This window comes from Bufo gargarizans, chromosome 5 (genome assembly GCF_014858855.1).
Source record: "Bufo gargarizans isolate SCDJY-AF-19 chromosome 5, ASM1485885v1, whole genome shotgun sequence".
Classification (NCBI taxonomy): domain Eukaryota; kingdom Metazoa; phylum Chordata; class Amphibia; order Anura; family Bufonidae; genus Bufo; species Bufo gargarizans.
In genome coordinates, this window is record NC_058084.1 from 472,455,743 (window position 1) to 472,478,878 (window position 23,136).

The following is a 23,136-nucleotide window of genomic DNA, read 5'->3' on the forward strand; positions in this document are numbered from 1 at the left end:
TTTCAGTTTTTTGGACAAGAACTGGTTTGATAAGATGAAGAAGAGCAATAAAGGGTCAGAAAGATAAGACAACTTTTTGAAACAAATATGCAATCATGAATCCATTTACCCATGAAGTCTAATTTTTTTTGTGGTTATGGCTTACTTTAGTTCTTTCATGCTTTTCCTCCATTTCGTAGTCATATGGGCCCAGAAGATGGCATTGTTCGGCAGTATCCTTGTTAGGGAGGGTCGGTGGTCAGCCATGATTTACTTTCCAAATTAGCCCACCAGTCAGGTGTTTTCTATCTTAAAGGGGTTGTCTCATCATGGACAATGGGGGCATATCGCTAGGATATGCCCCCATTGTCTTAGAGGTGCGGGTCCCACCTATATCGAGAACGGAGCCCCGCAAGTGAAGGAGGGTGCGCTGCGCATGCGCAGCCGCAATCCATTTATTTTCTATGGGGCCGGCGAAAATAACCGAGCACTGGCTCTGATTTTTCCATCAGCCCCATAGAAATGAATGGGTGCAGGGACCGGAGTCCTCCAGCCACCACCTTGTGGGGCTGCGTTCTCTATATAGGTGCGGGCCCCAGCAGTGGGACCCGCACCTATAAGACAATGGAGGCATATCCTAGCAATATGCCCCCATTGTCTATTATGAGACAACCCATTTAAGGAAACACAATCCTATGTAAGACTATTGGCCAGTAGCTCTTTTAACTGAGATCCTTGCCAAACAGATCCCTATATCTCAGCTTTTGAAGGTGCCTGTGAGATAAAAGTTGGCCAAACCCACCAATTTCAGCAGGATCGGCCAACCCATTGAGAACACATCTACATTAGGTTGAGAAGAAAGAGTATGTGTTGACCGAACACTCATTTAAGGTGTATGGGCACCTTCAAACCCTGTGATGGTGGCATAGGTGGAGTGGACTAGGGTTTCCTGCACCCACACATTTTTAGAGTTTGAGTTGACTTTCACCTGCCATTGATCTTGTTTAATACAGTAAATTTCATTTCCAGGTTGGATGTAAAGCAGCCATAGTGTTCTTCCAGTACTGCATCATGGCCAACTTCTTCTGGCTGCTGGTAGAGGGTCTCTACCTTCATACACTCTTGGTCATCTCTTTCTTCTCGGAAAGGAAGTATTTCTGGTGGTACATCTTGATCGGATGGGGTAAGCTAGGTTATAATATCCTTACTTTTACTGGGGAGAATGAGCCTTAAGCTGGGATTTTTGGACCTCAATGCAAAATTCTGTGTCATGGCTTCCACAATATCTTAAATCTCTTATAGTATTGGTTTCCCCCTGTGGGAGCTTTTGGGCTTAGGTTTTCTCTGCGACCAGTAAACCCCTATTAGATACACAACTGGAAATAAGAATATTATGTCACTTGTGAATCTTTATAAAACGAGACTCATGAGCGAAGAGCAATAACATCTACACAGTAATGGTCCAAAGTAGGGATGAGCGAACTCGAACTGTATAGTTCGGGTTCGTACCGAATTTTGGGGTGTCCGTGACACGGACCCGAACCCGGACATTTTCGTAAAAGTCCGGGTTCGGGTTCGGTGTTCGTCGCTTTCTTGGCGCTTTTGTGACGCTTTCTTGGCGCTTTTTGAAAGGCTGCAAAGCAGCCAATCAACAAGCGTCATACTACTTGCCCCAAGAGGCCATCACAGCCATGCCTACTATTGGCATGGCTGTGATTGGCCAGAGCACCATGTGACCCAGCCTCTATTTAAGCTGGAGTCACATAGCGCCGCCCGTCACTCTGCTCTGATTAGCGTAGGGAGAGGTTGCGGCTGCGACAGTAGGGCGAGATTAGGCAGATTAACTCCTCCAAAGGACTTGATTAACTGATCGATCTGCAGCTGTGGATCATTGAGCTGCTGATCCTCAATTGCTCACTGTTTTTAGGCTGCCCAGACCGTTTGTCAGTCACATTTTTCTGGGGTGATCGGCGGCCATTTTGTGTCTTGTGGTGCGCCAGCACAAGCTGCGACCAAGTGCATTTAACCCTCAATGGTGTGGTTGTTTTTTGGCTAAAGCCTACATCAGGGTGAAGCTGTCACACCAAGTGCATTTAACCAGCAATAGTCTGTTCATTTTTTGGCCATATACAAAATCAGGGGCAAGCTGCGCCTGTCACCAAGTGCATTTAACCCTCAATGGTGTGGTTGTTTTTTGGCTAAAGCCTACATCAGGGTGAAGCTGTCACACCAAGTGCATTTAACCAGCAATAGTCTGTTCATTTTTTGGCCATATACAAAATCAGGGGCAAGCTGCGCCTGTCACCAAGTGCATTTAACCCTCAATGGTGTGGTTGTTTTTTGGCTAAAGCCTACATCAGGGTGAAGCTGTCACACCAAGTGCATTTAACCAGCAATAGTCTGTTCATTTTTTGGCCATATACAAAATCAGGGGCAAGCTGCGCCTGTCACCAAGTGCATTTAACCCTCAATGGTGTGGTTGTTTTCTGGCTAAAGCCTACATCAGGGTGAAGCTGTCACACCAAGTGCATTTAACCAGCAATAGTCTGTTTATTTTTTGGCCATATACTACATCAGGGGCAAGCTGCGCCCGTCACCAAGTGCATTTAACCCTCAGTAGTGTGGTTGGTCAAGCTGTCACACCAAGTGCATTTAACCAGCAATAGTCTGTTCATTTTTTGGCCATATACTACATCAGGGGCAAGCTGCGCCCGTCACCAAGTGCATTTAACCAGCAATAGTGTGGTTATTTTTTGGCCATATCCCAGTCTAATTCTGTCACTAAATCCATACCGGTGACCCAGCGCCTAAATACTAGGCCTCAAATTTATATCCCGCTAAATCTCTCGTTACCGCTGTCCTGTTGTAGCTGGGAAAGTTATTTAGTGTCCGTCAAAGCACATTTTTTGTTCTGGGTTGAAGTACAATTCCCAATTTAGCAATTTCATAATTTAGTGGTTTCTGCTATATCAGAGCTATTTGAAATCTATCCCTAAAAGGGTATATAATATTCAAGGTGCACATTGGGTCATTCAGAATAACTTCACACACACCCGCTACTGTGTATTTTCAAGTCTAATTCTGTCACTAAACCCATACCTGTCACCCAGCGCCTAAATACTAGGCCTCAAATTTATATCCTGCTAAATCTCTCGTTACCGCTGTCCTGTTGTAGCTGGGAAAGTTATTTAGTGTCCGTCAAAGCACATTTTTTGTTCTGGGTTGAAGTACAATTCCCAATTTAGCAATTTCATAATTTAGTGGTTTCTGCTATATCAGAGCTATTTGAAATCTATCCCTAAAAGGGTATATAATATTCAAGGTGCACATTGGGTCATTCAGAATAACTTCACACACACCCGCTACTGTGTATTTTCAAGTCTAATTCTGTCACTAAACCCATACCTGTCACCCAGCGCCTAAATACTAGGCCTCAAATTTATATCCTGCTAAATCTCTCGTTACCGCTGTCCTGTTGTAGCTGGGAAAGTTTTAGTGTCCGTCAAAGCACATTTTTTGTTCTGGGTTGAAGTACAATTCCCAATTTAGCAATTTCATAATTTAGTGGTTTCTGCTATATCAGAGCTATTTGAAATCTATCCCTAAAAGGGTATATAATATTCAAGGTGCACATTGGGTCATTCAGAATAACTTCACACACACCCGCTACTGTGCATTTTCAAGTCTAATTCTGTCACTAAACCCATACCTGTCACCCAGCGCCTAAATACTAGGCCTCAAATTTATATCCTGCTAAATCTCTCGTTACCGCTGTCCTGTTGTAGCTGGGAAAGTTATTTAGTGTCCGTCAAAGCACATTTTTTGTTCTGGGTTGAAATACAATTCCCAATTTAGCAATTTCATAATTTAGTGGTTTCTGCTATATCAGAGCTATTTGAAATCTATCCCTAAAAGGGTATATAATATTCAAGGTGCACATAGGGTCATTCAGAATAACTTCACACACACCCGCTACTGTGTATTTCCAAGTCTAATTCTGTCACTAAACCCATACCTGTCACCCAGCGCCTAAATACTAGGCCTCAAATTTATGAAAATTGACTCTTACAGTGGTGGGTGACGTGAAGCCTGATTCTCTGCTATGATATGAAGACTGATTCTCTGCTGACATGAAGCCAGATTCTCTGTTACGGGACCTCTCTCCTCTGCCTGGGTGCTGGGCCTAAATTTATGACAATGGACTGTTGCAGTGGTGGCTGACGTGAAGCCTGATTCTCTGCTATGACATGCAGACTGATTCTCTGCTGTCATGAAGCCAGATTGTCTGTTACGGGACCTCTCTGCTCTGCCTGTGTGCTAGGCCTAAATATATGCCAATGGACTGTTGCAGTGGTGGGTGACGTGAAGCCTGATTCTCTGCTATGATATGAAGACTGATTCTCTGCTGACATGAAGCCAGATTGTCTGTTACGGGACCTTTCTCCTCTGCCTGGGTTCTGGGCCTAAATTTATGAAAATTGACTCTTACAGTGGTGGGTGACGTGAAGCCTGATTCTCTGCTATGATATGAAGACTGATTCTCTGCTGACATGAAGCCAGATTGTCTGTTACGGGACCTTTCTCCTCTGCCTGGGTTCTGGGCCTAAATTTATGAAAATTGACTCTTACAGTGGTGGGTGACGTGAAGCCTGAATATCTGCTATGACATGCAGACTGATTCTCTGCTGACATGAAGCCAGATTCTCTGTTACGGGACCTCTCTCCTCTGCCTGGGTGCTGGGCCTAAATTTATGACAATGGACTGTTGCAGTGGTGGCTGACGTGAAGCCTGATTCTCTGCTATGACATGCAGACTAATTCTCTGCTGTCATGAAGCCAGATCCTCTGTTACGGGACCTCTCTCCTCTGCCTGTGTGTGTGCTGGGCCTAAATATATGCCAATGGACTGTTGCAGTGGTGGCTGACGTGAAGCCTCATTCTCTGCTATGACATGCAGACTAATTCTCTGCTGACATGAAGACAGATTCTCTGTTACGGGACCTCCCTCCTCTGCCTGGGTGCTGGGCCTAAATATATGCCAATGGACTGTTGCAGTGGTGGCTGACGTGAAGCCTCATTCTCTGCTATGACATGCAGACTAATTCTCTGCTGACATGAAGACAGATTCTCTGTTACGGGACCTCTCTCCTCTGCCTGGGTGCCGGGGCCTAAATATCTGAGAATGGACTGTTCCAGTGGTGGGTGACGGGAAGCCAGATTCTCTGCTATGGAACCTCTCTCCAATTGATTTTGGTTAATTTTTATTTATTTAATTTTTAATTTAATTCATTTCCCTATCCACATTTGTTTGCAGGGGATTTACCTACATGTTGCTGCCTTTTGCAGCCCTCTAGCTCTTTCCTGGGCTGTTTTACAGCCTTTTTAGTGCCGAAAAGTTCGGGTCCCCATTGACTTCAATGGGGTTCGGGTTCGGGACGAAGTTCGGATCGGGTTCGGATCCCGAACCCGAACATTTCCGGGATGTTCGGCCGAACTTCTCGAACCCGAACATCCAGGTGTTCGCTCAACTCTAGTCCAAAGGCTTCTCGGAATAATGGACAACTATCGCCAGCTCATCCCACAGATGATCAGATTGAGATCTGGGAATTTGGAGACAAGTGGTCACCTTCATCTCGTTGTCATGTTCCCCATTCCTGGAGAGTTTTTGCAGCATGGCAGGGGCATTATCCTGCTGAAACTTGTCTGTACAGTGGTTAGGTAGGTGGTACATATCTCATCCACATTATGTCAGGACCCAAGATTTCCAACAAAACCTTGTCTAGAGCATCAAACTGCCTCTGCCGGCTTGTCTTCCTCTCATATTGCACCTGGTGCCATCTCTTCCCCAGGTAAGTGAAACACATGCACACGATGTAACATGATTCCTCAGACCAGGCCTCAATCTTCCCATATTGCACCTGGTGCCATCTCTTCCCCAGGTAAGTGATGTACACTCAGCCAGCCATCCACACAATGTAACATGATTCATCAGACCAGGCCTCCATCTTCTGATATTGCACCTGGTGCCATCTCTTCCCCAGGTAAGTGATGTACACTCACCCAGCCATCCACACGATGTAATGTCATACATCAGACCAGGCCGCCGCCTTCCCATAGTGCTCCTGGTGCCATCTCTTCCCCAGGTAAGTGACGCATACTCTCATGATGCTGTCCACATGATGTAACCTGATTCATCAGACCAGGCCTCCTTCTGTTGCTCCTTGCTTAAGTTCTGATGCCCAGGTACCCATTGTAGGCGCTTTCACAGTGGACCGTGGTCAGTAGGGGTACAGCCCCATACACAGCAACGATCTCTCTCTTGCGATCTCCTTTGTGTTCTGACACCGTTCTGTAATCTCCAGCAGGAAGGTTGTCAGCAGTTTAGTTGCACAAAGACCCTTATGACCGAGGATCCCACATAAAAAGATACCTGTGTTATAAAATGCATATAATAGGAGGGGGCCTACTACAGGTTTTGCATTGACGCCCAGAAGTTTTTTTTCCTGCACATGCATGAGGCACAAAATTGGTTAAATTCTCCTAAATATCACTGGAGGCCACAAAGTGGCGCAAAGGTGAAAGGTCACCCTTTGCTATAAGTAGTAAGTGCATTAGTATTCGGAGGAAAATTGAGTATTTAAGTCCTGTGAATAGTTCACATTTCCAGATCAATACCTTCAATTTCTGCAGGAGTGAACTCGCACAAGCTCCGTGACCTCCGACAAATTATCTCTGGCACGAAATCGATAGATATAACAGTATTCTTTCCAAATGGATTTCTCTTTGATCATCTGAATATATTTCTTTCCGTCCGTAGGAGCCCCGACTGTATTCATCACCGCCTGGACGTTCACCAGGATATATTATGATAACACTGGGTAAGGGAAACCAAAACGTGGTAGCTGCGGTATGACTTAAAGGGAATGTGTCGCGTTGCAAATGCAGTCCGATCTGTCGGCACCATGTTGTAGAGCAGGAGGAGCTGAGCAGATCAATATGTAGCTGTAAGGGAAAAATATCATCAGAATTTGTTCATTTCCTCTTTTTAATTCCCATTTAATCAGGACATTTGGTCCCAGTGGGCGGTCCTGCCTGTGATTGACAGATCACAATGTATCCTTTTGCTAATAGGACCGCCCACTGGACTTGAAAGAGCAGGAATTAAAATGAAGAAATGACAAGTTATACTGAATCTTTTCCCATAAAACGATATATCAATCCGCTCAGCTCCTCCTGCTGTATAACATGCCGCCTGCAGATTGGATGGCGTTTTCATGGGGACAGGTTCCCTTTAAAGGGCAACTGTCACCAAGACTGTGAACAAGATGCCACCGAATAAATTAACTCTACAAAAAAAGATCATTAGGACACAGTAAAACCTTATAGAGACATAGATGAATTATTTAAGTAAGGGCTCATGCACACGACCGTATGGACTTTGTGGTCCGCAAAAAACAGATCCGTGTGCATTCCGTATATTGCAGAATAGAACAGCCGGCCCCTAATAGAACAGTCCTATCCTTGTCTGTAATGCGAACAATAATAGGACGTTCTATTTTTTGGTGGAACGGAAATATGGACATACGGAAACTGAATGCACATGGAGTAACTTCCGTTTTTTTTTGTGGACCCATTGAAATTAATGGTTCCGCATACGTTCCGAAAAAACATCGGAATGGACACTGCAAGAAAATATGTTTGTGTGCATGAGCCCTAAGAAATTGGTGATGCTCTCACTGGTGACTGGCTCTCTTTAAAAAGGTTATCCTGCAGTACAAAACTGATGGCGGCTTCAAACACCAGAACAGTAGGGGTTTGACTCCGGACCCCCCTGACAACCAGCTTCATGCATCGCCGATTCTCCTTTGTCTCCAGACATAGCTCCATACTTTTCCTAGTGGCCGTCCATAGTACTGCAGCTCACTAAGCTGCAGTCAATCGGGTGGAGTTGCAGTACTAGGAACGACCACTATGTGAAGTATTGAGCCTGGAAAACAACAAAGGGACACGATAAGTGGGGGTGCCAGGAGTCAGACACTGCTAGCCTATCCTAAGGATAGGTCGTCAGTCTTCTAGTTCAAGAGGAGTTAATTTTTTATGCAGTGAGCGCCTTACATATATTGTGCATGTTGTGTATACACGAGGCCTTCATAGTACTAGAATTGGACTGAATTATGGTTTAGGATCTGGGGTCACCTGAGGAGACCAGAATAAGGATACCAGTGGGAGGGGGAGTCTTTGACCAGAAAAATGAATCAAATGAGAAATACTGCATAGAGAAAATCTGAAAATGAATTTTTACAGGAACTCATAAATATTCCTCTTTCTGGCCATAAAACACCCTGATATCACTTACTGTGCCAGAAGACTGGATAGAAGCAGGCGGTTTGTAATAATAATAATAACAATAATAATAATGCAATAATAATAATGTAATAATAATAATGTAATAATAGTAATGCTAATAATAATAATAATGTAGTAATAATAATAGTAATGTGAATAGTAGTAATAATAATAATGTAATAATAGTAATGATGAAGGGGACATTTATCAAGACTGGCATTTCATACACTCGTCTTGACCTAGCCAGCTGTTGAGGCCACAACCCTTCCCCCAACACCCACCTCCAATATTTGGAAAAGTGTCGGCCATGGTCTAAAAGTCACACATTTTTGCAGAAAAGTGGTGAAAATTGTTTGATTGTTGGATAAATTCCCCACATTTTTTGGTGCTAAAAACAGGCATGAATTTTTTCTGCACTTGTTTTTGACTTGTATTTTTTAGCATTTTATAATCTTGTATGTAGACAGGCAGTTTTTCAAGCACTTTTTAACTCCTACAGTGATGCTGTAAAAATAAATAAAAATGCATATAAACATAGAGGAAAAAAGCAAAAAAAAGTCATACACAGAACACAAAAATACCATGATAAATATCTTCAAAACGAGCGGCACTCACTGATTGTAGAAAGGTACACTTTATTCCATGGCAGGAGGGGGGTACATACGGTGCAAGCACAGCATAAAGCAACAGAAGCCAGAAGAAGCGCACACACGCGCGAAACGGCTGTTGCTTTATGCTGTGTTTGCACCGTATGTACCCCCCTCCTGCCATGGAATAAAGTGTACCTTTCTACAATCGGTGAGTGCCGCTCGTTTTAATATTCTCCTTCGTTTGAAGATATTTGCATACTTACTGCTGCTATAGGCTGAGCACCACCGTGAGGCATCACTCCTCGGTATTGGCATCCAAAATAACTATAGGTGCGGTGTAGTGCCACTGGTTATCTTTTCTACATTTTGATACCATGATAAATATGCTTTGTCTGTAGTAAATTTGCAAAAGTGGCAAAAAAGGCAAAAAAAGACTGTAAAACCTAATGTTATTTAGCTAATAATTTTGAACCTACTAATTGGTATTACTCTTGGTTTTATTAGCATCCATAGTTTATTACCCAACGATGGAATGTACCATGTGCTGTACACAATGGGAGCAGTCTTTCAAAAAACATTTATAGAGCAGGATCAATCCTATTAAACCAGGCATACTGGCCTGTAGGGCTGATCCTGCTGATTAAAACAATATCTGTCTTCTGAAAATTTCTTGTGGCATTCTGGAGAAAACTGAATTTTATTCTTAATGGAAATGATGAGGCCGGTGCACTGAGGGGTGTGGCCTTCCCCCTTGGTGCTCCTGAGAGCTCAAGTGCTGGCCACGCCCCTCCGTGCACTGAATCCATCATTTACACAAAGAATGAAAGTCTTTTTTCTCAGGAACGTCGCAACCGATTTTCACGAGACAGGTATAATTTTAATTAGCTGGATGAATACTACCAGATGTATTAGGGTTGGTCCTGCTGATAGGTGCTCTTTAAAGACACTTAACAGGTCCAATTATCATCAAAAACAACTGCACTTCCTCCCTGGTGTGAGGCTGTATTCACTTATGCAGTTTTTACTTGTGTTCACTTATAGTTGTATCCCCAATGGCACATGTGAATAGAGCCTTATGGTATATTTAGATGGGGTGTTTTTGAGTTGTTTCCACTGCAGATTTTTACAAATTTTATTCTCTTTTTGCTAAAAAAAAAGGAAATATTTTCCCGTCAATTTTATAAAAAAAAAAATTGTTGCAAAATCTGTTGAGGAAACCTGAAGAAATTGACTAAGGCCTCATGCACACGACAGTTTTTTTTCACGGTCCGCAAAAACGGGGTCCGTGGGTCCGTGATCCGTGACCGTTTTTTCGTCCGTGGGTCTTCCTTGATTTTTGGAGGATCCACGGACATGAAAAAAGTCGTTTTGGCGTCCGCCTGGCCGTGCGGAGCCAAACGGATCCGTCCTGAATTACAATGCAAGTCAATGGGGACGGATCCGTTTGAAAATTGAGCCACAGTGTGTCATCTTCAAACGGATCTGTCCCCATTGACTTACATTATAAGTCTGGACGGATCCGCTTGCCTCCGCACGGCCAGGCGGACACCCGAACATAACTTGAAGCGTCCCCATCACCATGGGAACGCCTCTACGTTAGAATATACTGTCGGATATGAGCTACATCGTGAAACTCATTTCCGACAGTATATTCTAACACAGAGGTGTTCCCATGGTGATGGGGACGCTTCAGGTTAGAATACACTGCAAACTTGGTACAAGACTGCCCCCTGCTGCCTGGCACCACCCGATCTCTTACAGGGGGATATGATAGCACAATTAACCCCTTCAGGTGCGGCACTTAAAGGGGTTAATTGTACTATCATATTCTCCTGTAAGAGATCAGGGCTGCCAGGCAGCAGGGGGCAGACCCCCCCCTCCCCAGTTTGAATATCGTTGGTGGCACAGTGTGCGCCCACCATCGCCCCCCCCCTCCCTCCCTCTATAGTTAAAATTCGTTGGTGGCACAGTGTGCGCCCACCATCGCACCCCCTTCCTCCCTCTATAGTTAAAAATCGTTGGTGGCACAGTGTGTGCCCACCATCGCCCCCCCCTTCCTCCCTCTATAGTTAAAAATCGTTGGTGGCACAGTGTGCGCCCACCATCGGCCCCCCTCTCTCTATAGTAGTAACAACCATTGGTGGCAGTGTGCGGCCTCCCATTCCCCCCCCCCCCATCATTGGTTGCAGCGGAGTTCCGATCGGAGTCCCAGTTTAATCGCTGGGGCTCCGATCGGTAACCATGGCAACCAGGAAGCTACTGCATCCCTGGTTGCCATGGTTACTTAGCAATAGTACAATTGTAGAAGATTCATACTTACCTGCTTGCTGCTGCGATGTCTGTGACCGGCCGGGAGCTCCACCTACTGGTAAGTGAAAGGTCTGTGCGGTGCATTGCTAAAGAACTGTCACTTACCAGTAGGAGGAGCTCCCGGCCGGTCACAGACATCGCAGCAGCAAGCAGGTAAGTATGAATCTTCTACTATTGTACTATTGCTAAGTAACCATGGCAACCAGGGCTGCAGTAGCTTCCTGGTTGCCATGGTTACCGATCGGAGCCCCAGCGATTAAACTGGGACTCCGATCGGAACTCCGCTGCCACCAATGATGGGGGGGGGGGATGGGAGGCCGCACACTGCCACCAATGGTTGTTACTACTATAGAGAGAGGGGGGGCGATGGTGGGCACACACTGTGCCACCAACGATTTTTAACTATAGAGGGAGGAAGGGGGGGCGATGGTGGGCACACACTGTGCCACCAACGATTTTTAACTATAGAGGGAGGAAGGGGGGGGCGATGGTGGGCGCACACTGTGCCACCAACGATATTTAAACTGGGGAGGGGGGGGTCTGCCCCCTGCTGCCTGGCAGCCCTGATCTCTTACAGGAGAATATGATAGTACAATTAACCCCTTTAGGTGCCGCACCTGAAGGGGTTAATTGTGCTATCATATCCCCCTGTAAGAGATCGGGTGGTGCCAGGCAGCAGGGGGCAGTCTTGTACCAAGTTTGCAGTGTATTCTAACCTGAAGCGTCCCCATCACCATGGGAACGCTTCTGTGTTAGAATATACTGTCGGAAATGAGTTTTCACGAAGTGAAAACTTAGATCAGAAAAAGCTTTTATGCAGACGGATCTTCGGATCCGTCTGTATGAAAGCAACCTACGGCCACGGATCACGGACACGGATGCCAATCTTGTGTGCATCCGTGTTCTTTCACGGACCCATTGACTTGAATGGGTCCGTGAACCGTTGGCCGTGAAAAAAATAGGACAGGTCATATTTTTTTCACGGCCAGGAAAAACGGATCACGGATGCGGCTGCCAAACGGTGCATTTTCCGATTTTTCCACGGACCCATTGAAAGTCAATGGGTCCGCGAAAAAAAACGGAAAACGGCACAACGGCCACGGGTGCACACAACGGTCGTGTGCATGAGGCCTAAGTGTGAACATACCCTAAGTGAAGCCACCCTGAATTTTTGCCTCCTGCCTCGCCGTGGTTGTTCCTCGGCAATAAAACCAAAATGGTGGCATCACTTCTCATTATTCTTAAACAAGTGATTTTTCGAGTCCTGCTCACTCTGATTTATTTGCAGGTGTTGGGACACGATTGAATCCCCGATATGGTGGTGGATCATCAGAGGTCCCATTTTGGTCTCCATCTCGGTAAAGTATTTCACATTTACATTGACTGAGTTAATATAAAATACATAATAATTATTTTAAAAAATCATCTCCACAAATGGGTCAAGATGGGTTCAAGAAGCATTCCAAATAGATCCACGAGGGAGGGGTTCTGTGATGTGCAAATCACCATACAGAGTGTGAGGGACTGCATCTGCTCAGAGATCCTCTGCTGACTGTATCCGCCCCTGAGGGTTTTCCAGGAGAGCCCATCCATATTTGATTGGTGGGGTGAAACCCTGGTACTTCGGCCCATCAGGAGAATGAAGTGGCTGCGGCACTCCAGCCCAGAGACAGCGCCATACAAACAAGTGTGGCGATTCCTTGTACTGCAGCTTAGTCCTTGTCACTTCAGTGTGTGGTAGTTCTGGTACCAAGCACAGCCACCCATTCAGACAAGCCTCCATACCTGTCTAAACAGGGAAGGGGTCACAGAGCTCACTGAATTGCCCTCTCTTCTCCTGATTGGTGAGGCCCCATAGCTTTATCCTATGATAACACTGCTGCTCGAGAACATAAGTTAGAAGTGTGATCCTAAGGATACAAAAATTTTACTAAATTTTTCCTTGTGTATTTTTAAAACTCACTAAAGAAACTTTAATGTTCGCTACTTCTCCTTTAAGAATCCAAAAATTGCTCCAAAAGTTTTTTAAAAAAATTATGGTTGTTTAGCCTTGGGGTCTCCCTCTTTTGCAATGTTGGTAAGACTTTTATTGGGTCACATTATTATGGTACAGGGAAGCTGGATGACAACTAACATGGCCGTTAGTACAGATCCCTCAGGGGTTGTCACTCAACCTTCCTAGAAGGTTCTTGGAGAATTTGCCCCATTATGAAGATATTTTCAATAGGGTGTATGTTAATAGAGCTGGATGACAACCCCAGTAAGTAGTCCCTATTTTTGGTGGTTTGTCCCACCACCGGTCCACAAAGAGGTGGGGCTATGCTAATTAAGAGTTTTTTTGTTAAAAACTGGGTGAAGCTTAAAATGTCCCAAAAAAGTTTGATGTGACCAATTAGTTGTCTTTAACAGAAAGAGATACAAAGGCTCAGTAAACGCATCTGGGCAGAAGAGGACAGCTCCAAGATTATTTTATTTTTTTAGGGTAATGATGAGGCAAATATACTAAGTAGCATCACTTTTATAAGCTAAATTTGCCTAAATTTTCCCCAATGGGTTACAAAAAGTTGCAGCTGTCTTTCAGCACATGAGTGCCATACGTAGGGTCTTTGGTACCATCATTCCATTAACTGTTGCTAAATGAGGAGGCATCACATGACTTTAAATGAACAATATGGGTAAAACTAGTGCTGTTTTACCTAGTGTAGGATCTGCGGGGGCGGAGCATGGCGCAAGGTTACTCTCTGATCTAGAATTGCTGTTATGTTCCGCCCCTTCGGTTCCTTAATTACATATAACACAGTGTATCATTTATGCTTGGAGTGTCCCTTTAATAAAAACACTACAACTACAACTTTTTGATTCACCCTTTTCCGTCAAGACAACCAATATTACGAGCCAAAGTTGTGGTCACGCTAAACATCTGAGAGATACGTCTACATATTCCTCACTCCAATGCTGCTGGATAACTTAGTAGATTTGCCTTTAAGGGGCATGAGTGACAACCCCCACGAATGCTAAGAAATAAAATTAATAATAATTCTACATTTTCCATAGAAATAACGTTTTTTTTTAATGTTTTTCATTGGAATTTATCAATGCCCAAAAATTATATTTTAACGTATTTTTTGTTTTTGTTCTGATTTGTTACAAATTTTCATTTGACGACCTGAAATAACCCAAAAATTCCTTTTATTTTTCAATGACTTTGTTATTCTTTTACCTTTTTTTCTTAGGTACTGGTTTTATTTGAGCAATATTACCTGCGCGCATTGTATTTCCCGTGACTTGTTCTTGCTTTTCGTTGTTTGATTGCTTGAGTTTGTATAATTGTCATAACTCCTGATTAACAGACCTCTAGCCGCCATGTCGTCTGTCCGCTGTCTGACGCTGCTCCGTCTCGCATAGCTGTGTTCTATGGGCTTGACATCATCATACTTGCGATGTATGACACAAAGTCCCAAGCAGGTTGATGTCAGGCCCAAGGTGGCTGCCATCCTATCCAGCTATACAAACCTGAATAAATTCCACTGGGGTCGGGAATTCAAGTAGAAGACAGGTTTTGATGAACCGCACATGTTTTACTTCACAGAAAATGTTTTTGTTTGTTTTTTGTTTTTTATTCTTTTAGCTGGTTTCCAGGTTTCTGACTCTTTATTTTATTTCCTTGTAGGTCAATTTTATTCTTTTCATCTGCATCATCAGAATTTTGGTTCAAAAATTACATTCGCCCGACGTGGGAAGAAATGAACACAGCCAGTATACGTAGGTGTCTGTTTCATTGGTGCTTATATGATTGACCTCACTGTCTTGTATATGAAACGCGTCAGTGCTTCTTTTTGATTCAACATTTTATATGCCTTAAAGGGATTTAGAAAAGTGGTCTTCTTTTTTTCCTGAAATTGTGCTTCTCTTGCATATGGGCTTTGCTTGGTACTGCAACTTATATTCATCCACTTACATAGGGATAAGCTGCAGTACCAGACACAGCCCATGGACAAGAGAGGCGCTGTTTCTGAAAAAAAAAAAAATGTTCCTACTCATATACAACCCCTTACATAAAACTAAGTCTGTACTGATTGCTGAAAGGGGTGTGGACCTCAATGTTTTACCCCCATCATTACCATTTTGGGGTGCCACCAAGATGCCCTCTGTTTAAAGGGGTCTGTTTTGGTCTCACAATTCCTGCATGGTAGGTACAGTACATATCGAATTTATAATTTTTCTTCTATTGCTTTACATTGTGCTAAGAGAAGGGAAGAGAGAGCTGCTTCATTGACTGTCTGGCCACAGAGGTATTCAGTAGGTTGGTGTCGAGAGACTCGAGACTGTAAATGATAAAATAAAATCACTTTCAACAACACAAAATAAATCTCTAGGGGTGAACAAAGGAGACTGTGACGTTTTTGAGAAGAATGGTTGTTGCTTTACATTTTACTAAGAGAGGGGAGGAAAGAGCTGCTTCATATAGGATCTGGACACAGAACTGTTCAATATGTTGCCATAGAGACTACAAATAATGAAATAAATCACAAAATACATTTTAAGGATGAACAAAGGAGGCTGTGACAACTCTGACAAGAATGGTTGTCGCTTTACAGCGTACTAAGGGAGGGGAAGAAAGAGCTGCACCATTCAGTGTCTGGACACAGATCTGTTCAATATGCCCTAGAGACAACAAATGATGAAATATCACTATAAAAAGACAAAATGACACTTTAGGGGTGAACAGAGGAAGCTATAACAATTTTGACCAGAGTGGTTGTCACCTCTGGTATCCGACTCCTCTGATAGATCAGGGGATAAACTAACGCAGTCAAATGTTTCCGTTGGCAAAACTAACTGGAGAAAATTGTCCTCCCAAAATATCTCCTATAGACGGACTTTCCACAGAAATGCTGCGCTTTCCACGCCTCCTCCTGGCACTAGCTTATGAAATGTGTTTCCTAATTAAGGCAAATTCCATCTCATTGGCCTTTCTGTGTGTGGTGCTTGAAGGCTTCTGAAGAAAGCTTGTTTACTGGGGCATAAGTTCTCCCGTCGGGCATCTTTCCAGCGACATTTCGTGCCGAGCGGCTGTAACTCAACCATGCGATGGATCCTTTGTGCTCGACGTGGATGTGTGGTACCAGGAAAATACTTGTCAGATTTACTCTCATTAACTCGTGTTACTGCTAATGAGAGGCATTTTGTTCACGGTCATAACGTGGTTTCCGGGAGGGTTATCAATAGATGATAAAAAACTGTTGACGGCGGGCGTCCTGGGTGCCGAAGAAGAACTAGCGACAATGTGTTAGTCTGGAGATACTTTGCAACATTGTAACAGTTGATTATTGTACATAAACTCTCATCTGTGCCCAAATGTACAAAGGTGGTGGTGGCACCTACCGTGGAGTCAGGCCGTGGCACTGCTGTGTAACCCGTGGGCGCTGTCACTGTACTGCTCCAGCCTTCACATCATATTAAACAATAGAATTCTGTTTACCTGCAGCCTCCACTAGGGGGAGCCCACTGCATACAAATTCATACAATCCATACTAGATCTATAAATCTACAGGCAGTGAGCTCCCTCTAGAGGCGGGTACAGGAAGAGCGAATTTTAGCATTTTAACCCCTTCCTGCCCTGCCTGTTACGTCTCTTTAAAGGGAACCTGTCACTGGGATTTTGTGTATAGAGCTGAGGACATGGATTGCAACACTAGTTACAATGTATCAGAGGAGGCGATGCTCTGTGAAAATACACAGCGTCAGCTGGAGTCTGCTCCACACTGATACATTGTAACCAACCATGCACTTCTCTAAGGCCTCTTTCACACTTGCGTTGTCCGGATCCGGCGTGTACTCCACTTGCCGGAATTACACGCCGGATCCGGAAAAACGCAAGTGTACTGAAAGCATTTGAAGACGGATCCGTCTTCAAAATGCTTTCAGTGTTACTATGGCACCCAGGACGCTATTAAAGTCCTGGTTGCCATAGTAGTAGTGGGGAGCGGGGGAGCGGTATACTTACAGTCCGCGCGGCTCCCGGGGCGCTCCAGAGTGACGTCAGAGCGCCCCATGCGCATGGATCATGTGATCCATGCGATCACGTCATCCATGCGCCTGGGGCGCCCTGACGTCACTCTGGAGCGCCCCGGGAGCCGCACGGATGGTAAGTATGCTGCTCCCCCGCTCCCCACTACAGTTTACCATGGCTGCCAGGACTTTAGCGTCCCGGCAGCCATGGTAACCATTGAGAAAAAGCTAAACGTCGCATCCGGCAATGCGCCGAAACGACGTTTAGCTTAAGGCCGGATCCGGATCAATGCCTTTCAATGGGCATTCATTCCGGATCCGGCCTTGCGGCAAGTGTTCCGGATTTTTGGCCGGAGCAAAAAGCGCAGCATGCTGCGCTATTTGCTGCGGCCAAAAAACGTTCCGTTCCGGAACGGAAGACATCCTGATGCATCGTGAAGGACGGACTGTCCATTCAGAATGCATTAGGATAATCCTGATCAGTATTCTTCCGGCATAGAGCCCCGACGACGGAACTCTATGCCGGAAGACTATAACGCAGGTGTGAAAGGGCCCTAAGCAGGACTAGGCCAGGACTGTTTTAGCCACTGGATTTAAGTAATTAAAAGTTATGCTATTTCCATTCACTGACTGCAAACAGAAATATTGAAAACTGTGAGAAATTCAAAACTATATTAGAAGGTTCCAACATATTTTTTATCATGCAGTTACGGTAACAACGCGTTATGTCCTATCTCATGGGATAGGGCGGGACCATCACCAATGACGAAAATGAGGGTCCCACAACACTTGTTTAAATGTTGCTATCTCCAGCAGTGCCATAGAGATGAATGGGGCAGCAGTGCACGTGGTCTACGGCCACTACATTCCTACGAGGGGCAACGACACTCATATTCTTGTGATTGGCGCGGGCCCCTAACAGTTATCCCCTAGCCACTGGATACGGGATAAATGGTGTTAATGGAACGCTTTATGGACGACCCTTTAAATCTTTTCTGTCCCCCCCCCAAAAAAATGTCAGACAACATGGTGTAAAAGGATATATTTGAAACCCTTAAAAAGCACCCCCCCAAACAGTATGTGTCCTGAAAGCAGGGAGACAGACTATTGTAATAGCTTCGAACACCTTCATGCAACTTTGTATCAAATAGGAGTTAAAAAATAAACAAAAGCGCATGAAGGCTCCAACTGTAGCAATTTGTATCATCTCCATGGTTACAAACAAGTGACAGAACGGTGACATCCATGACAGGGAAAGAGTTAAACGTCTCACGGAATGATGGATGCGGTACGCACCGAGAAAGTGTTTACTGACCGCATCCAGCATCACAGCGGGGAAATCCTCGCCGCCCGTAGCGCATCTCCTTACAATAACACTGAGAAATCTCTTCCGTTCTCCCGTTTATTAGCAGAATCCTTCAAAGGGACCTGGCGGATCTCCAGTGTTTTATCAGATTATGAGGAGCTAAACATTCATTTATTGTGAAGGGTCAGAAATAAAACATCCCCCGCTTCCAGGCTTTCTCTTTTCAGTATTTTCTGTGTACAACTTAAAGGGCTACTCCAGCTTTAGTGGCAAAAAAACTGCCTTTGGTGCGGAAACAGCGCCCCCACCTTGTCTGTAGGTGGTGCGCGGTACTGCATCTCATCACCATCACATCAACTGAGCTTTAATAGCCGGCACTGCCCGTGGGCGAGGGTGGCGCCGTTTCTGGACCAAAGACAGACCCTTTTTGGTAAACCTGCCCGGAACACGGAAATAAAATATGTTTGTGTGCATGAGCCCTTAAAGCTTAAATCAACCCAACGACAATTATCCTCCATTATCCAACTCCTATTCATATTGTATAATGCTCCAGGAAGCTGAGATATCGGGTGCTGTTTGCTGCTTTAGCACCAAGCTACCACTATATCTCCACAACTCACACTTGAGTTGTCGTTTTCCGGCATTGAGATCCAGCAGAAGATCTCAATACCAGAAAAAAATGTTTCCACGCATTCTGAATGCAAAGAGATCCGTTCAGGATGCATCAGGATGTCTTCCGTTCCGGCAGCATTGTGTCGGGTCATAAAAATGGGGGGGAAAAACGGATCCGTCACTGAGAACAATGTAAGTCAATGGTGACATATCAGTTTTTTAAGGCCTCTTGCACACAAACTTATTTTCATTCCATGTCCGTTTTTTTTTTTTTGCGGACCATATACGGTACCATTCATTTCAATGTTTCTGCCCAAAAAAACGGAAGCCACTAATGTGCTTTCTGTATTTCTGTATTTTTCTGTATGTCCTATTATTGTCCTCATTACAGACAAGGATAGGACTGTTCTATTAGGGGCCAGCTGTTCCGTACGCAAAATACGGAATGCACACAGATGTCATATTTTTTGCGGATACAGTTTTTGCAGACCGCAAGATACACACGGTTGTGTGCAAGAGGCCTAAGGCTCCTAAAAAACGGATCCGTCACCTATTGACTTTCAATGTATTTAGTGACCGATCCGTTTTGATTTCACACAACCGCATCCTAACGGAACGGATGCCTCCTGATGTGCAAAATCAAAACGGATCCGTTTAATTCCAGCTACTAATTCACTAACGGAATTACAAACGTAAGTGTGACAGTGGCCTAAATTCACCCAAAACCCTAAACAAAAGTGAGCCGTGCCTACATTTGTGCCCAATATCCCATTCCACCCTCTGCCTTTACTCGCAAGTGTCCAGAAAGCTGAGATCTAGGCTGCTGTTTGCAGGGTCTTTTCCATGTCTTAGCTCCTTCTCGCGGCTGGCTTTTTTGTCTTGTATTTCCGTCATGCGTAGAAGTCACGATTAGTCAAGCCAAGAACCTTAGGGTGCAATTATCCACCGAGCCTTATGTGCACAGAAATAATAAATTTAATATTTTTTTTTTTATCCCCTTTAATCACAACCGAAGCAGCTGGACAAATGCAAATGTGAATTTGTGGATAATGGAAGTGACTGAGTATCAGAAAATTGCTGCCTAAAGCGCCTGACATTTACCTATCAGCGTGCAATGTGTCACACGTGAGAGCCCTCCGCCTTTATTGTAATGTGAAGGTGAAGCCTCTTTCATGGTTTTGCTTCTGCCTGGATGATAGAGATAATAACCGTAAGGTTCGCCCGTCACATACAGCATTTATAGTCAAAGCTGACAGCACAATACATCTATATAATGAGGGGAGAGGTCGGGCACCTCACACGTCACCAGGAGGGGGGGCAGACAAAGGTTTAAATCAACAAGGACCCTCAACTATCAGCTATAAAGTCTCCTCTCGAGAGGACAGCCCATTGATTCCAATGAGAATGATGTAATGCATCATTTTGCTGGCGGGGTGCTGGGACACGATTGAACACAGTCCCCCACTGATCACAACTGATCGACGGAGGTCCCAGCAGTGAGCACATTCTGTACTTAGAGGAACCTTATAAAAAAAAAGTAAAAAAAAAAAAATTTGCAACATTGCCCTTTATCCACTTCAGCCCCGCTAGGTGAAACCCCCTTCATGACCAGAGCACTTTTTACACTTCTGCACTACACTACTTTCACCGTTTATCGCTCGGTCATGCAACTTACCACCCAAATGAATTTTACCTCCTTTTCTTCTCACTAATGGAGCTTTCATTTGGTGGTATTTCATTGCTGCTGACATTTTTACTTTTTTTGTTATTAATCAAAATGTAACGATTTTTTTGCAAATAAATGACATTTTTCCCTTTTCAGCTGTAAAATTTTGCAAAAAAAACGACATCCATATATAAATTTTTCGCCAAATTTATTGTTCTACATGTCTTTGATAAAAAAAAATGTTTGGGCAAAAAAAAAATGGTTTGGGTAAAAGTTATAGCATTTACAAACTATGGTACAAAAATGTGAATTTCCGCTTTTTGAAACAGCTCTGACTTTCTGAGCACCTGTCATGATTCCTGAGGTTCTACAATGCCCAAACAGTAGAAAACCCCCACAAATGACCCCATTTCGGAAAGTAGACACCCTAAGGTATTCGCTGATGGGCATAGTGAGTTCATAGAACTTTTTATTTTTTGTCACAAGTTAGCGGAAAATGATGATGATTTTTTATTTTTTATTTTTTCTTACAAAGTCTAATATTCCACTAACTTGCGACAAAAAATAAAAAATTCTAGGAACTCGCCATGCCCCTCACAGAATACCTTGGGGTGTCTTCTTTCCAAAATGGGGTCACTTGTGGCGTAGTTATACTGCCCTGGCAATTTAGGGGCCCAAATGTGTGAGAAGAACTTTGCAATCAAAATGTGTAAAAAATGACCGGTGAAATCCAAAAGGTGCACTTTGGAATATGTGCCCCTTTGCCCACCTTGGCAGCAAAAAAGTGTGACACATCTGGTATCGCCGTACTCAGGAGAAGTTGGGGAATGTGTTTTGGGGTGTCATTTTACATATACCCATGCTGGGTGAGAAAAATATATTGGTCAAATGCCAACTTTGTATAAAAAAAATGGGAAAAGTTGTCTTTTGCCAAGATATTTCTCTCATCCAGCATGGGTATATGTAAAATGACACCCCAAAACACATTCCCCAACTTCTCCTGAGTACGGCGATACCAGATGTGTCACACTTTTTTGCTGCCAAGGTGGCCAAAGGGGCACATATTCCAAAGTGCACCTTTTGGATTTCACCGGCCATTTTTTACACATTTTGATTGCAAAGTTCTTCTCACACATTTGGGCCCCTAAATTGCCAGGGCAGTATAACTACGCCACAAGTGACCCCATTTTGGAAAGAAGACACCCCAAGGTATTCTGTGAGGGGCATGGCGAGTTCCTAGAATTTTTTTTTTTTTGTCGCAAGTTAGTGGAATATGAGACTTTGTAAGGAAAAAAGAAAAAAAAAGAAAAATCATCATTTTCCGCTAACTTGTGACAAAAAATAAAAAATTCTAGGAACTCGCCGTGCCCCTCACGGAATACCTTGGGGTGTCTTCTTTCCAAAATGGGGTCACTTGTGGCGTAGTTATACTGCCGTGGCAATTTAGGGGCCCAAATGTGTAAGAAGTACCTTGCAATCAAAATCTGTAAAAAATGGCCGGTGAAATCCGAAAGGTGCACTTTGGAATATGTGCCCCTTTGCCCACCTTGGCTGCAAAAAAGTGTCACACATCTGGTATCGCCGTACTCAGGAGAAGTTGGGGAATGTGTTTTGGGGTGCCATTTTACATATAACCATGCTGGGTGAGAGAAATATCTTGGCAAAAGACAACTTTTCCTATTTTTTTATACAAAGTTGGCATTTGACCAAGATATTTTTCTCACCCAGCATGGGTATATGTAAAATGACACCCCAAAACACATTCCCCAGCTTCTCCTGATTACGGCGATACCAGATGTGTCACACTTTTTTGCAGCCTAGATGCGCAAAGGGGCCCAAATTCCTTTTAGGAGGGCATTTTTAGACATTTGGATCCCAGACTTCTTCTCACACTTTCGGGCCCCTAAAAAGCCAGGGCAGTATAAATACCCCACATGTGACCCCACTTTGGAAAGAAGACACCCCAAGGTATTCAATGAGGGGCCTGGCGAGTTCCTAGAATTTTTTATTTTTTGCATAAGTTAGCGGAAATTGATTTTTTTTTGTTTTTTTCTCACAAAGTCTCACTTTCCGCTAACTTAGGACAAAAATTTCAATCTTTCATGGACTCAATATGCCCCTCACGGAATACCTTGGGGTGTCTTCTTTCCGAAATGGGGTCACATGTGGGGTATTTATACTGCCCTGGCTTTTTAGGGGCCCTAAAGCGTGAGAAGAAGTCTGGAATATAAATGTCTAAAAATGTTTACGCATTTGGATTCCGTGAGGGGTATGGCGAGTCCATGTGAGATTTTATTTTTTGACACAAGTTAGTA

The 23,136-nt window shown here is 44.0% G+C and overlaps 1 protein-coding gene across 2 annotated transcripts in view; it reads left to right on the plus strand.

Annotated features, from left to right (window-relative positions):
* The window catches only part of LOC122938301 (vasoactive intestinal polypeptide receptor-like), a 141,415-nt gene that overhangs the window by 96,191 nt on the left and 22,088 nt on the right, over nucleotides 1-23,136 (plus strand). For both annotated transcript variants that reach the window (XM_044293712.1, XM_044293713.1), the window contains exons 6-9: nucleotides 1,009-1,162; nucleotides 6,797-6,857; nucleotides 12,514-12,583; nucleotides 14,896-14,987. In XM_044293712.1, the coding sequence (XP_044149647.1) occupies nucleotides 1,009-1,162; nucleotides 6,797-6,857; nucleotides 12,514-12,583; nucleotides 14,896-14,987 (377 nt within the window). The remainder of the gene's footprint in view (nucleotides 1-1,008; nucleotides 1,163-6,796; nucleotides 6,858-12,513; nucleotides 12,584-14,895; nucleotides 14,988-23,136) is intronic.